The sequence below is a fragment of the Lampris incognitus genome, chromosome 11, assembly GCF_029633865.1.
Source record: "Lampris incognitus isolate fLamInc1 chromosome 11, fLamInc1.hap2, whole genome shotgun sequence".
Lineage (NCBI taxonomy): Eukaryota > Metazoa > Chordata > Actinopteri > Lampriformes > Lampridae > Lampris > Lampris incognitus.
In genome coordinates this window covers 27,507,013-27,523,500 of record NC_079221.1, presented here as the reverse complement: position 1 = coordinate 27,523,500, position 16,488 = coordinate 27,507,013, and the positions used below count along the sequence as shown (strand labels likewise).

At 41.1% G+C, this 16,488-nt stretch overlaps 1 protein-coding gene across 3 annotated transcripts in view; it reads left to right on the top strand.

Moving 5' to 3' along the window:
- ift88 (intraflagellar transport 88 homolog) overlaps positions 1 to 16,488 on the top strand; it is a 31,816-nt gene that overhangs the window by 1,901 nt on the left and 13,427 nt on the right. For all 3 annotated transcript variants that reach the window (XM_056289132.1, XM_056289131.1, XM_056289133.1), the window contains 11 exons: positions 241 to 304; positions 903 to 972; positions 3,881 to 3,971; positions 4,392 to 4,496; positions 4,835 to 4,937; positions 5,683 to 6,029; positions 6,480 to 6,550; positions 6,876 to 6,962; positions 7,565 to 7,664; positions 9,483 to 9,569; positions 12,111 to 12,297. In XM_056289132.1, coding sequence (XP_056145107.1) covers positions 241 to 304; positions 903 to 972; positions 3,881 to 3,971; positions 4,392 to 4,496; positions 4,835 to 4,937; positions 5,683 to 6,029; positions 6,480 to 6,550; positions 6,876 to 6,962; positions 7,565 to 7,664; positions 9,483 to 9,569; positions 12,111 to 12,297 — 1,312 coding nt within the window. The remainder of the gene's footprint in view (positions 1 to 240; positions 305 to 902; positions 973 to 3,880; positions 3,972 to 4,391; positions 4,497 to 4,834; positions 4,938 to 5,682; positions 6,030 to 6,479; positions 6,551 to 6,875; positions 6,963 to 7,564; positions 7,665 to 9,482; positions 9,570 to 12,110; positions 12,298 to 16,488) is intronic.

Sequence of the window (16,488 nt, the reverse complement as noted above, 5' to 3'; positions counted from 1 at the left end):
TGCAATGGTTTTTGTGTGAAAAAAATCAGCTCAGTCATACAGACTTAGTTTCAACTGTGAAATTTATCTTTTATCTCATTCTAAATAGCATCAAAAACAATCTTAGAATTTCATAAATTTAACTCGATGAAGCTTGCAGACACCATGTTCTGCTTTTGTGGGGGAAATCATAGAATAGAAAGTTAGTCACTGGTATCATTAATTATTTTCTCCTATTCTTTGTTGTGGTGACTGTCCCAGGATGGTGCTGCCAGACCCATGACTGCTGTCAGAGCAGCAGGTTACACGTCTTCGTTAACCCGAGGTGAATGTTGTTGAACAGAGTATGGAGTGTGTGTATGAGGGGTGTTAATAGGAATTAAATGTAAACAGGAAGCCATAGTGGCTCTACAATCATTTCCAGATATCAGTTGCAAAGTAACTTGTTATCTAATGATTGCCTCACCATGGCAATGTTATTGAGGGAAATATTGTGTAGTTGTAATCAGTATACTTTTAGTTTTAGAGAAAACATGATATCAAGGGTACATCTTCCTCATGTGATGATTTATCAGTGTTTCTGGTCTCAGTCAGTTGTTCTAGACTTTACTCTATATGTACTCATCCATTCACATGTGAAAGGTGAGGGAGGCAGTGGAAGGGAGTTCTTGGGGAGCTGAGGGGGTAGCAGGTGTGAGAGGCCGTTTTGGTCACAGGAATTATATACAGTTTGAGATTCAATAGAAACAAATATAAACATCTGGGAAAAACGAATGTTCTTAGTGTTCTTACTCCAATGTGCAGTTGTGTTTTGGTATGAATATCACTGAGGAGAGCTTCATAGCAAAGGTAACAAGTTATGACTTGCATTACAATGTATATTCATCAACATCAGCCTGACAATTTCTTTCATACCACCGCAGGCTCAACCTTTGATCCACTAGGCCAGTCGAAAGGACCTGCACCTCCACTGGAGTCTAAGAATGAGGATACGTGAGTTGTAATCTCAATTATAATGTAATGTAATTTTTGGTCGGACTGGACCAGCGGGCCAGCCCTACAAATGTGAATTTAGCATCTTTACACTGGCTTCCTGTAGCATTGAGGATTGATTTTAAAATTCTTTTACTTGTGTTTAAAGCTCTACACAGTTTAGCACCCTCATACCTATCTGACTGCTTATCTGATTATGTTGCAAGCCGCTCTCTTAGATCCTCTGGTGCTGGCCTGCTCAATGTCCCTAGAATGAACTACAAAAAGTATGGCGAAGCAGCATTTTGTTTTTATGCACTGACGGCTTGGAATAGACTCCCCCAACAAATAAGAGAAGCAACGTCCATAGATAGTTTTAAGAATCAGCTCAAGACCCATTTTTATGCTCTTGCTTTTAATTAATTCCACTTTATATTTCTTTTACTCTTATTTTTTATCTTGTACTGTGGTTTTATTTCTTGCCTTGTTTTATGTTTTTTGCCTAGGTCTGTGTTTTATTACTTTTAACTTATTTTATCTGTATTGTTGTTGAGTTTTATTATTTCCCTTCTTTTTAATGTAAAGCACTTTGAGCTGCATTTTATGTATGAAAGGTGCTAAACAAATAAAGTTTATTATTATTATTATTATTATTAATGTCGCTGACTGACTGAGTGATCATGTTTGATATGATTTGGCCACTGGATCAGGTGACCAACAACGTTACTGAAATTACACTATTGGTCAGCCGAGCGGCATGAGGGAGAGCGCACAGTTAAAGCACCCCAAATAGCAATCACTCCAACAAAACACTCAATGGCGAATTCACAAAAAGATTGTGGAGCATTTGCAGCCGCTAAATCTACACAAATAAGAAAAAAACAAAAACAAACCATGTAATTCTCAAAACACCCGCAAAGGGTAAAATGCACTCCTAACTGCGCTGCCAAGCAAATGGCATCTCGGTGCTCTGGTGCTATTTGTACATATTTACATTAGGTAATATGCAAACATTTGGTGCAAAATTGGCCCGTTTATGCAAATGAGCCTCATTGCAAATCTCCAGTGCTAATAGCCACATGCAGTAAGAGTGAAAATTATTGGCATCTTCAGACAGTTGGTGGTAACTGATGCCCAGATTTTCCAGTGATCATGGCAGCAATGATTGTAGCCAGGCGAAGGCGTCATCATGCCAGATTTTCTCATCAGCGAATATTTCGAAGGAGAACGTCACTTTTTGATTTAATTGAGACCGAAATCATTTGCAGATACAGGTTGCTAGGTCAAACAATTCTTGCTATACTTGATGACATCAAGGATGACATTGAGCCTGCCTATTGTGTACTTGGCGCAAAGCCACCATTTATATTTTGCCACATGAATATTGCAATTAGACGCAAAACAAGGGCAAATTGCATTCAGCTGCAAAACGTTATGGGTGTGTATGCATTGTAATATCATTAGTGAAATATCTTGTGAATCGGACCTTGATACAGGGCAGATGCGTTGCAAGTGATGTGCAATTCATGATGCTATCAGCAGCCGCAATCCATTCTTTGTAAATTTGCCTGTCAAAACGAGACATCCGCAAATAGAAACAGATGAAAGAGGAGGGGGAGTTAACAGCTCATTAGAATAGGTAGGCTGACAATTAAATTAAGTTCTTTCTCAAATCAAACATCCCAAGATATGAGTAATAATAATAATCATTGCATTTATGTAGTGCTTTTCTAGACACCCAAAGCGCTTCACATTGAAGGGGGTAACTCACCTCAACCATCATGTAGCTAAATCATGTCATGTGATGTGCTACTTCAGTGCACTTTAACAACAAATATTACTGGGACCACTACAGAAAATTGCAGATGAACATTTAATATCAAGAAATTCACATTATAGACACTACCACTGTTTATCCCTGTAACAAATGGGCCACAATTTTGAACATTGACCACACGGTCCAGCCATATACTAGGTTTTGACCTAGTCTTGTTTTTTAATTTTTATATAGTTTTTATGTCTCGATATTTTTTTCAGTCTCCGTCATCTGTGGGAAGACAAGTGTTTCCCCCTGCAATTCACTTTGAGAGGAATTTGGAACAGCATTTAAAACCTGAAACCATATATCTTTATTAAAACTCAATACATTCAATTCTTTAACCTAGAAAGTAACACCTGCAGGTGAGCTTTTCAAGAGGGGTGCAAACTTCATACAGAAGGCCAGAAGTTGAGCCCAGAACCCTACAACATGTGTATCACCCTTCATTTCACCCTGGCAGAGAGTGAAGCTTTGCCCTATATCACAGGTTGGAGCCCACTTGCCAATTAACCTCTTCATGGACTTTCCCCTTGTGTGTTTACGTCAATGCTGAAAGGGGATCTAATGAGTCTGAGGAGTGCTCATCGCTACAGCCTTTGGAAAATTCTATCTCTAGATTGTGAAATTTGACCCTGAGATGAGAGCCTTTAGTCATTGCGAACACGTGTTGACTATGTATGTCAAGCCCAACCACTTAACACAGGCTAAATCATAAGCTGCCTCTCCAGCGCCCCTCCTGGTATGACTTGACACTGTCATGCTGCTTTGTATTTCTCAAAAACCTGGAATGTTAAGGGGTGCTTTCTATGAAACTGACTATGAAACAAAGAGCTTTTAATGTGGTCACCATTTCATTTATGACTCCACCCTCCTTCGGTGTATTTTAAATAACCTACCAATACACAGAATTACAGATTTTCATCATCAGTGGGGAAACATCATTGGCATTACTGTCTCCTTTTACTTTCACTCCTCCAAACATGGAGATACATCCCTTCCATGTCTGTTGTTGACCAGTCTTAAGATATTTCGCATCTGGCCTCTGTTATTCATTAGCCAGAAAAAAGGTTCCAACTTTAACATAACATTTGTATTTTCTTGGTCTTGTAGGCCTGAGGAGAAGATCAAGATCCTGGAGAAGAAAGTGAATGACCTGATAGAGGAGAGCTGCATGGCCCACAGCCTGGGATCCTTACAGTTGGTTAGAACTTGTGATTTTTTTTGATGTACTGAATAACCAGGGTCAAAAGTTGGATATTAAGAGGAAGGAATTCATATGTCAGTTTTTCTTTTATGTAGTAAAATTCATGTTTTATAGAGGGGGTTTGCTACAATTTAAACCAAATTAAGTATCTAAAACCAATGAGAAATAAAGCTATGTTGCTGTTACTAATACCACTGCTAACCTCTGATTTCGCACGTGTGTGTATGCGCACACACGCATGCATACAACCTCCCCTATGTGCATATGCTTGTCTGTGTATTTTTTGTGTGTGCATTTTTTACGTGTTTTTAAACATGTACTTTGTGTGTGTGTGTGTGTGTGTGTGTGTGTGTGTGTGTGTGTGTGTGTGTGTGTGTGTGTGTGTGTGTGTGTGTGTGTGTGTGTGTGTTACCCTAGGCTCTTGAAAAAGCCAAAGAGGCGGGCAGGAAGGAGAGAGCCCTGGTGAGACAGAGAGAACAGTCTGGAAACGCAGAACACATCAGTCTAGATCTCACCTTTTCTGTAAGTTACACCTTTGATACAACACAGTACTCACAGAGGATAAACTAAAACTAAGACAGATGGATCGATGATAGACAAATGCATTAGTTACCCTGTACACAATAAACAGAAAAACAAAGCACTACAAGATAAAGTATGTCAATATTTCTGATCTCAAGGAATAAGGGAGTTTAACATAGAGGATAATCGCTACTTAATCTTGCCGGTCATCTTATAATTGCACTGCACAATAAAAACAACCATGTTTTAGAGTGCAAGAAACATTTGCCATGGTTTCTAAAAAAGCTCTGTGTTTAAAAGATAATCTCTATCTCTATGGTCTATATTTTTCTTTTTAGGTTCTGTTCAACCTGGCCAATCAGTATGCTAATAATGAGATGTACCCAGAGGCCTTGAACACCTACCAGGTGATTGTGAAGAACAAGATGTTCAGTAATGCAGGTGAGCTGGCGCTAAATTTCTATTACTGAACCACACTGAAATATTAATGTTATTCATGTGTTCACAAACTCATGGATAGCAGAAGAAAGGCAAGGAAAAGACCGGACTTGAAAAGACCACAACACCTGAGAAGACTTTTTTTTTTAAATTTTTTTTTACTTTAGTTATGGGTATGTTGCTGCGTTGAAGTCCCTATAGTCACACCAAAGAATATTGTTATTTGTCATAACTTTTTTTGTGTACTGCTCATAATGTATGCATAAGTACACACTGCATCACCTTCAGGAACTAGTTCTAATGCTCGCCATTACTTGTTATGCATTTTATTTAATGTATGCTGTTGATTATAGCTACCTGATAGTACACTGTTCCAGTGCACCATCTCTCTTTCCAGCTGCCACTACACTGTGTGTCATGCTTGCTTGAAAGGTCTTGGTGATTTGGAATGCTAAATGAAGAGCGATGTGTCTTGTACTGCCCTGTACTATTGAATTTGAGGTCTTGTTGTCCCTGAACCACAAGTACCAGTGTCTCCTTCCTTACTATGAGATTACCTATGAGCTAGTGATTTTACAATGCAAATGAAGGGATTGAGATTCTGATTAATTTCGCATACTTTAGTGGATTCTGTCTTTATGTGATGGTGATCCAACAAATTAAGCTAGTGTGTGTAGAGCTACATTGGACAATTTCATACTGGGTAGCCTCAGTACTCATCCTCGTGTCTGTCCTTTCATAACCCCAGGTCGGCTGAAAGTCAACATGGCCAACATCTACTTGAAGCAGAAGAACTACCCCAAGGCCATCAAGTTCTACCGCATGGCACTGGACCAGATATCCAACTCCCACAAGGATATGAGGATCAAGATCCTGCAGAACATCGGTGTGGTCTTCATCCGCATGGGGCAGTACTCGGATGCTATCACATCCTTTGAGCACATCATGAGCGAGAGCCCCAACATCAAGACGGGCTTCAACCTCATCCTGTGCTACTATGCCATTGGGGACAGGGAGAGGATGAAAAAGTCCTTCCAGAAGCTCATCTCTGTTCCCTTGGGCATCGATGAAGAGGACAAGTACATCTCTTCTAACGTGAGTTATGATAAAAAAACTGACCTTTTATAGATAATCAGATGAATTGTTTATTGTTTTTCTTTCATCTTTGGAAGCCTCAAAAGTAAATTTCGGTGTCCCAAAGCCTCCTTTCTTACTGTCAGACCAAGGCAAAAGTCATAAATTGCCCAGTGTGAAACAGAGCTTTAGAGTTGTTCAACTAGCGAGCCAAATGACCTAAAAGAATGTTGGCCTATGTCAAGGTATGAGAATTTCTCAAATAAATAGTAGGTTATTAGTTTTCCTCTTTTCCTCCTCTGACCCTTCACTGACTAACAGAAATTAAAAGGCTGCCAATGTTGATGGCAGCCAGAATTTAAGTTATGGCCTGGACACTTCACCTGCTCTACACTGCTCTTGCAGTTTAACACAGTGTGTCTTGACAAGTCCTTCATCCTAAATGCTAACGTGCCCTGTTATTGCTCTCAGGATGACACCCGAGGAAATATGGTAATTGAGGCAATTAAAAATGACAGACTTCACCAGATGGAGAGAGAACGGTAGGGGAAAAAAAATCATTGAAATACTCTTGATCTTTACCCAAAAACCCACATGCTCTTCTGAGAAAAAAAAGTAATTCTTCTCTTTTGGAAAACATCATAACTCTCCACCCCTTTATCAAAAAACCCCAAACACTTTCTCCTTACCAAAACACTCCAGATGCCCTCCTCTTCACTGAAAGACATATGCTCCTTTGTCTCAGGAGTCACACAGTCGGTCACTGTATATCTTCACACACTGATTTAGCATCACCCAATATAACATTAATTTTCTTAACCTTTCCCCATTTCGTTTTTTTACCCGCTCTGTTTGCTTTGCACACAGAAAATCCCTGGCTGAGAAGTACATCATGACCTCAGCCAAGCTCATCGCTCCAGCCATTGAGAGCTCCTTTGCCACTGGATTTGACTGGTTTGTTGATTGTTCTGCATCTCAACATTAGGGGGCAATGCAGAGTCAGCATACACACTAGCTCCATGGTAGCCTGTAAAAATAAGGATTTTATGTGTCCTCTGATAGGCTATTTATAATTCACTGCCACAGTGGCCAATGGATGGAAGCTAACCATGAAACTTAGCTCTACATGCTAGATTGATTCTATTTTGAAGAGAATGAATTTAACAGCAGATGGCTGGTTGGTTTCCTGCCAAAATATCTAACATCTTTCACAAAAACAAGACAGATGAAAATGTACCACCAGGAGCTGGTATTTTGCCTTCATTTCTCACATTCCCTATTTTTCCTGAAAGTGTTGAAGAAATACCATCTTGATCCTGAAATGCATGGCTAGCAGCCTTGGTGTATGCTGAAGCTTGGTTAAATGTTCTACATTAATGCATATGGTTAAATACAGACAAGCCAAGTAAAATTAACCTGTGCAGTTTGTTGAACACTTTTTTCGTAAATGCCCTTAATGATTGTGGGTGTATGTTTTGAGGATGAGTTAACCATTCACTCTGACAATGATAAGTCAGGATACAAAATTCAATGTGGAACTTTTCATTTCTCTTCAGGTGTGTGGACATGGTGAAGAGTTCTCAGTACGTGGAGCTTGCCAATGATCTAGAGATTAACAAAGCCATCACCTACCTCAGACAGAGGGACTTCAATCAGGTTGGTATGGTTGCATTGCCAACATAGAGAATGATGCCAAGCCACATAGAAATGAATTTGCCTGATGTAGCAAAAAATGACCAGGGAGTGGCTAGCAGTAATTTTATACCCTATGACTGAAGACCCAGATTGTTTTGTTTTTTTTTCCTGCTGTTGGGAAACCAGTTGCATCAGGATGCAACTGGTAATTGACTGGTATATAATTAAGTGGTTCCATTGGCAGTTAACTGGAGACAGATTTTGCGGATGCAGAGGAATATTTGTCTGTGTTAAAACATCCCAAATGACCATCACTGTGTGATACTTCCATCCCCATTACACTATTACAACTCAAATGAACTATACTTGTGACAGTGCTATCAACTTTATCCTTTTAAAACTTAAATGAGCTTTATTGTGTAATCGTACTTTCACAATTATACTTCACACAATTATACTTTTATGATGAGCTTTATTGCATGATTGTGTACTGTAATACATATTACCAAATAGTGCTAATGCAGAAAGTGTACAGTCATACATGGTCATATGTGAACATGTATGAAGTCATATATGAAGCAGAGTGAAAATAATACACATAAATTCTCAAAATTAGTGGTACTCCCCTTTAAAGATGATGTATGCCCTATGTGGGGGACCTGAGGTTTGTTTTGCTGTCTCTGTCTTGAATCTTTTTTTAATTTATATAGCACTGTATTTCTGCTCAGCTCTTGCTTGGCTCTGTTATTCATGTACAGCAGTTTTCCTTTGCTAGAGCTGTTTTTTCAGAAGAGCAGCTTGTGAGGCTCTAATTATTTTCCCCAGTCCATCTCACTCCTTCCAATCTCTTGCTTTTTTCTCCCCATCTGCATGGCTAAGGTTGAGGTATGTGTGCCCTCTGTTTTTATATGTTCAGTTTTTATTTTCATCATCTGTCAAGTATGAACTTAGACTCAATACTAGCGATACTGCTTTGGCATGCATGTTCCAAACAGCAATTGTAGTGCGGAGGAATTGAATGGAAAGAAAGAGCAGCACTCGGTTTCCTCAGCTGCCACTACTTGTGAGCCCTTGAGCAAGGCATTTAACCTCTCAACCGCTCTGCTGTGAGCTACCAACTGCCACAGTAGAAGACTGCAGTTGGACTGGGCAGTTCCCATGTATATGAATGGGTCTAATTGTATAACTGAAAAAGCCAACTTTACCAGGATGAATTAATTTCAAAGAAAACCAACAGTTTACCCTCATAATCGAACTGATCCCTAATCTTCCTTGCACTAATAGAGCTTACTTCCCGTTAGTAGTGGTGGTGGGTTGCAAGTTGGTACCAAAAATGTGCATCAACCTTTTGGAAAGTGCACTTTTGAGGCGCACCATTGTTCCGTGTAAAACACTTGCTAAAAATCCCCCGATATGTAACGTACTTACAAGTTTTTATAATAACAACTTAAATGCAGTCAATTACATTTCAGTTGTTTTATTTCAAAGTGTCACTGATCCTTTATTGGGGGAAAAATTTCACTTGATTTTCAATACATGGTCAAACCTTTTAAAAGTACCAATAATAACATCCTCTAAATATGTTATGTTATTTTGTGAGTGATACTCACAAAACTAAGTGTCCAAAAAAATTTTTTTCCTACTGGTGAAAATATGACTTTGGGATATAGTCTTAATTTGCCCATTTTGTATTTATAATGAGTTATTACACCTTTGCTGATACATAGTGTTTTGGGGAGATCTGGGAAGTACTTAGCTGGTCTCATTTTACACTGGTCTGATATATGACAGCTTTTAAGTGTCACTCTTACTATTCCTGTCCATCTTCTCTCTCCCCAGGCTGTGGAGACTCTGAAGACATTTGAAAAGAAGGACAGCAGGGTGAAGAGCGCAGCAGCCACCAACCTCTCCTTCCTCTATTTCCTGGTATAGACTCACCCTTCTCACTAACATTCATATCTACATATTTAAATGAATTAAGTATAACTTTATTAATATAGTGTTCATAAAGAGCAGAGTATTTTTGGAATATGAAGGTAAACAAATTATCGGGGCATCATATCGCTCAGCCTCCCTGGAAAAATCTACTCTAGGGTGCTGGAAAGGAGGCTCAGGCTCAGACCGATTGTCGAACCTCGGATCCAGGAGGAACAATGTGGATTCTGTCCTGGCTGTGAAACAGCGGACCAACTCTTTACCCTTGGCGGAAGTGCTGAGGGGGGCATTGGAGTTTGACCAGCAAGTCTACATGTGTTTTGTGGACTTGGAGAAGGCTTACGACCATGTACCCCAGGGCATTCTGTGGGGGGTACTGCGATAGTATGGGGTACCAGGGCAGTTGCTACAAGCCATTTGGTCCTTGTATAACCAAAGTGAGAGCTGTGTCCACATTTTCGGCACAAAGTCAAACACATTTTCGGTGGGTGTCGGACTCCGCCAAGGTTGTCCTTTGTCTCCGGTTCTGTTTGTGATATTCATGGGCAGGATCTCAAGGTGCAGCCAAGGTGAGGAGTGTGTCCGTTTTGGGAACCTCAGAATTGCATCTCTGCTCTTTGCAGATAATGTGGTTTTGTTGGCTTCATCAGAACGCGACCTCCAGCGCACACTGGGGTGGTTTGCAGCTGAGTGTGAAATGGCCGGGATGAGAGTCAGCACCTCTCAAGTCTGAGGCTATGGTTCTCTACCGGAAAATGGTGGATTGCTCCCCCTGGGTTGGGGATGAGTTGTTGCCTCAAGTGAAGGAGTTCAAGTATCTCAGGGTCTTGTTCACAAGTGAGGGTAGGATGGAGCGGGAGATTGACAGATGGATTGGTGTTGCATCACCAGTAATGCAGACATTGCACCGGACCGTGGTGAAGAGGGAGTTGAGCCAGAAGGCAAAGCTCTCAATTTACCAGTCAGTCTTCGTCACTACCCAAAGCTCATCTATGGTTATGAGCTTTGGGTAGTGAGCGAAAGGGTGAGATTGCAGATACAAGTGGCTGAAATGAGTTTCCTCCGTAGGGTGTCTGGGCTCAGCCTTAGCGATAGGGTGAGGAGCTCGGTCATCTGGAGGGAGCTCAGAGTAGAGCTGTTGCTCCTTTGCATCGAAAGGAGCCAGTTGAGGTGGTTCAGGCATCTGATTAGGATGCCTCCTGGGCGCCTTCCTTTAGAGGTTTACCCGACACGGCCAACTTGGGGGAGACCCCAGGATAAACCCAGAACTCACTGGAGGGACTACATGTCCAATCTGGCCTGGGAAGGCCTTAGGATCCCCCAGGAGGAGCAGAAGGGCGTTGCTGGGGAGAGGGACGTCTGGAGTGCCCTACTTGGCTTGCTGCCACCGCGATCCAACTGCGGAGAAGCGGCTGAAGATGAATGAATGAATGAATGAATGAATGAATGAATGAATGAATGAATGAATGAATGAAGGTAATAAAAGATAAGGTATGTTTTTGGTACGATTGGGACTAAGATGGAGCATTTGTGTCTATCTAAAGCTGAAATCCACAATTTTTCTCCATTAATAAATCATTATTTTACCCATGTGAAATGTGATGATGACGTGGCGATTCTGTACGATAGGTAGTCAACATGATAGTAGAATGTGTTCTAATATAGTTTGATGTAGGAGGCAAAGACAAATGGACCGATTGCAACTGATTTTCTTTGACTACAAACTAGGTGTAGAGGCCATTGTCACTTGCATACCATCAGCTCAGCAGCAGTAAACCTTTGCCGCCCTTGGAACAAGGCTAATGTAGGCAATCTTATATATTACAAACTTAAACAAACTCTATCCCAACACTTTCATACAGTAATATTGCTCGTCTTTCTAACAGAAGCATCACCACATTGACATCACGTTTCGATCTTTTCTCCTGCTGGAGTTGTTTCCAACACATTCATGTTTGCCGCTCCATCAGTGCTTATCCTACCCGGTCAAAATTTTCAACAGTGGTATATGGAGAGTGTCTCCAACCATGGTAAAGATGCCACTTAGCATTTTGTGACCTTACTCCATGGTGCAGATGGGAAAAAAATAACAATTTATTAATGGAGAGAAATCAGATTTCAGCTTCAAATCTTTTCCTTTTAGTAAAGGACTAGGGTTTTGAATAGCATCATCGATAAAAGTGAGATAAAAGCCAAACGCATTTCTTTGACAATATTGGAAAGGTTTGAAGGCAGCTATCTTGGCTGCACCATAGGAGAGGACGGTACACCATGACCTGCCATTCTGCATATGTAATTTCTGTGACTCCACTTGTAGTCTAGCTAACTCATTGGCAGGTATGGCAGGTTGTATGTAGGAATTGAGGTTAAAGACACAAGAGCAAGTTGATAAATTTTGGCTGTGGGTGGTAGACCAGCCACAGTCACAACCATCCCTCAGTTGTCCTTCTCAACAAATGTTGAGGCTTGTAAGTTAGTGTCCCCCTGCCACCTATAGATACCCCTTCACTTCTTGCCTGTGACTGCTTGCAGGAAAAAGACTATGACCAGGCCGAACGTTATGCAGACCTAGCCATGAATGCTGACCGCTACAACCCAGCGGCCCTCATCAACAAAGGCAATACAGTGTTCATCAAGCAAGACTTTGAGAAGGCAGCCGAGTTCTACAGAGAAGCACTGAGGAACGACTCTTCCTGCACTGAGGCCCTCTACAACCTAGGTAAGATCCGGGATTTCCAGTCTACAAAAATAAGCCAGAGGTTCATTAAAGACTAGGGGGTAAAAATGATTTAAAAGGTAATTTAACACCAGATGTTGATTATAGATTTGGATGAATATATTGATTATGCTAAATGTAGAATGGTAACAGCCATTTCTTGTTATGCACACTGATGTTTTTTTATTGCAGGCTGAGTAAACTAAATCAACCTTATGACAACTAATGATGTACTGTCATGTTCAGTTTGTACATCCTGCATATATACTATTAATTTATATTTTCTTCTTCCACCTTATTCATATATTTTCTATTTTAGACTTATGACATTGCATTGTTTGTTGTTTTAGCTTGAACAACCTCTTTTCCTCTATTTCTGTTAGTCCTGTTTTTTTTTCTTGGTTGCTTTCTATTAACCACTGCAATGGCCAAGCTTTCCCCAAACAGAGTATTTAAGTTTCATCTTGCCTAAAGTAATACACAATAGTCGTTCCATGGTTAAGTGTAGCTTGCACTGTATGACTGGCGCATTGACTTGAACTTAACAACTCATACATTTGGATGCTGTTTATAGATTATAGCTCTGCCTTCAACACTATCATCCCTGCAAAACTAACCACTAAACTCCTCTCCCTTGGCCTCAACCCCTCCCCCTGTAACTGGACCCTGGACTTACTGATCAACAGACCTCAGTCTGTTAGGTTAGGTGACCACACCTCCTCCACCCTGACCCTCAGCACAGGTGCCCCTCAAGGCTGTGTTCTGAGCCCCCTCCTTTTCTCCCTCTTTACCCACAACTGCCTGCCAACTCACCCTTCAAATGTTATAGTTAAGTTTGCAGATGACACCACAGTCATTGACTGTATCACCAACAATGATGACACAGCCTACAGGGACGAGATTCAGCACCTCACATCATGGTGTACTACCAACAATCTTGTCCTCAATGTGCAGAAGATGAAGGAGCTGATTGTGGACTCCAGGAGGTCTAGAAGCTGCAGCCACTCCCCCATACACATCAGTGTGGTGGAAGTGGAGCATGTTTCCAGCTTTAAATTCCTTGGAGTTCACATCAGCGAGGAACTTTCCTGGACATTAAACACCCAGGCCCTTGTGAAAAAGGCCCAACAATGCCTGCATTTCCTGAGGAGGCTGAGGAGCACCTGTCTATCCCCCAAAATTCTCACCGACTTCTACCACTGCACCATAAAGAGCATCCTGACCAGCTGCATCTCAGTGTGGTACGGCAACTGCACCTCAGTAGACCAGAAGGCTCTGCAGCGGGTTGTCAAGATGGCCCAGCATATCACTGGTACCCAGCTCCCAGGCATAAAAGACATTTATCACAAATGCTGCCTTTGAAGGGGTCTCAGCATCAGCAGAGATCCCACCCACCCCAACCGTGGACTGTTCTCCCCCCCTGCGCTCTGGGAGGCGCTACGGGAGCCTCAGAGCCCGCACTACCAGGCTCAAAAACAGCTTCTTTCCACAAGCTGTTGCCCACCTTAACCTGGCTACCCACTGAATGTCTGTAGATATTTTTAAATATTTTGTACTCTTGCTCTTTTTTAACTTATTTTTAGCTTTTGGTCTTCATATGTGTATATCTTATACTGTGTTTGTCTGTGTCTGTCTTGCACTGTTTGGTGAAGCCACAGCCCTCAGTTAATTTTTAACATGTGCCTGCACATTGTTTTTAATGACAATACATTTAATTGAATTGAATTGACTTGGAAGTGAGGAGAAACAACAGTGTCTTGTCTCGACAACAAGAAACATGTGCAGGTTTAACATCTCTCTACAGTGGATATAAAAATTCTACACACCCCTGTTAAAATGCCAGGTTTTTGTGATGTAAAAAAAAAGAAAAGAAATTAAGATAAATCATGTCAGAATTTTTTTACCTTTGATGTGAAATTGCAACCTATAAAATTCAATTGAAAAACAAACTGAAATTTTAGGGGAAAAAATCTTACAATAACCTGGTGTCATAGGTGTGCACACCCCTAAACTAATACTTTGTGGAAGCATCTTTTGATTTTATTACAGCACTCGCTCTTTTTGGGTAAAAGTCCATCCACTTGGCACATCTTAACTTTACAATATTTTCCCATTATTCCTTGCAAAAACGTTCTAGATTCATGAAATTGTGAGGGCATCTTTCGTGCACAGCCCTCTCCAGGTCACCCCACAGATTTTCTTTTTTTTGTATTTTTTTTTTCTTGCCCTTTTTCTCCCCAGTTGTATCCGGCCAATTATACCCCAATATTCTGAGCTGTCCTGGTCCCTGCTCCACCCCCTCTGCCGATCCAGGGAGGACTGCAGACTACCACATGCCTCCTCCGATACATGTGGCGTCACCAGCCGCTTCTTTTCACCTGACAGTGAGGAGTTTCGCCAGAGGGACGTAATGCGTGGGAGGATCACGCTATTCCCCCCCCCCCCCCTGTTCCCCCTCCCCCCTGAACAGGTGCCCCAACCGACCAGAGGAGGCACTAGTGCAGAGACCAGGACACATACCCACATCCGGCTTCCCATCCGCAGACACGGCCAATTGTCTGTAGGGACACCCGACCAAGCCGGGGGTAACACGGGGATTCGAACTGGCGATACCCATGTTGGTAGGCAAAGGAATAGACCGCCAAGCAACCCGGATGCCTCCACCCCACAGATTTTCAATTGGATTCAAGTCTGGGCTCTGGCTGGGCCATTCCAAAACCTTGATCTACTAATTCCTTTGCTGATTTGGATGTATGCTTTGGGTCATTTTTGTGCTAAAAGGGGAAATTCCTTTTCATCTTCAGCTTTCTAGCAGACACCTGAAGGTTTTGCGCCAAAATCGACTGGTATTTGGAGCTATTCATGATTCCCTCCACCTTGACTAAAACCGCTGTTCTGGCTGAAGAAAAGCAGCCCCAAAGCATGATGCTGCCACCACCATGCTTCACCGTGGGTATGGTGTTCTTTTGGTGACGTGCTGTGTTGCTTTTGCACCAAACATACCTTTTGGAATTGTGCCCAAAAAGTTCAACCTTAGTCTCATCAGGCCATAATACATTTTCTACTTGGTTTTTGGAGACTGGATGTATCTTTTTGCAAAATTAAGGTGGGTTGGATGTTTATTTTTTTGGTTACACTTTATTTTAGGGGGTCGGAAATTACCTAGTAATTTCCTAGTAATAAGGTGGTAATTTTCATTTCTTAGAAATAAGGTTTAAATTACCTTGTAATTTGGATTAGGGTTAGGGTTAGCTGTAAAATTACCTGTAAAAACTACCACCTTATTACTAGGAAATTACAAGGTAATTTCAACCTCGTTTCTAAGCAATTACGTGATAATTACCACCTTATTACTAAGAAATTACTAGGTAATTTCCGACCCCCTAAAATAAACTTACCGTTTTTTTCTTGTGAAAAGGCTTCCGTCTTGCGACTCTACCTCATAGCTCAGACATATGAAGAATATGGGAGATTGTTGTCACATGTAGGGAGCAACCAGTACTTGCCATAAATTTCTGCAGCTCCTTTAATGTTGCTGTAGGCCTCTTAGCAGCCTCCCTGACCAGTTTTCTCCTTGTCTTCTAATCAATTTTGGAGGGACATCCTGTTCTTGGTAATGTCACTGTTATGCCATATTTTCTCCACTTATGATTGTCTTTACTGTGTTCCATGGTACATTTTATGCCTTGGAGAGTCTTTTGTACCACTCTCTTGATCGATACCTTTCAGCAATGAGATCCTGTTTATGCTTTGTAAGCTGTTGGTGGACCATGGCTTTTGCAGTTGGCTACAACCAGGAGGATATCAGGAAAATCCTACAGGAACAGCTGAACCTTATTTGGGGTTAATCACAGTTATTTTAATTGATGCTTGGTGTATACTAACTACTATTTAAAATGAGTTTGAATGTGATTGGTTAATTTTGAACACAGCCACATCCCCAATTATAAAAGTATGTGCACATTTATGCAACCAGGTTATTATGTTTTGCATTTTTCTTTTTTTTCCCTAAAATGTTTTGATTGTTTTTCACTTATTTTTATAGGTTGCAATTTCATATTAAGGATGGAAAAAGTCCTGGCATGATTTATCTTGGTTTCATTTTTTTACATCATAACAGCCTGCCAGTTTAACAGGGGTGTCTAGACTTTATATCCATTCTATACATGTTTGTGTGCATGATATTTTCCCTGT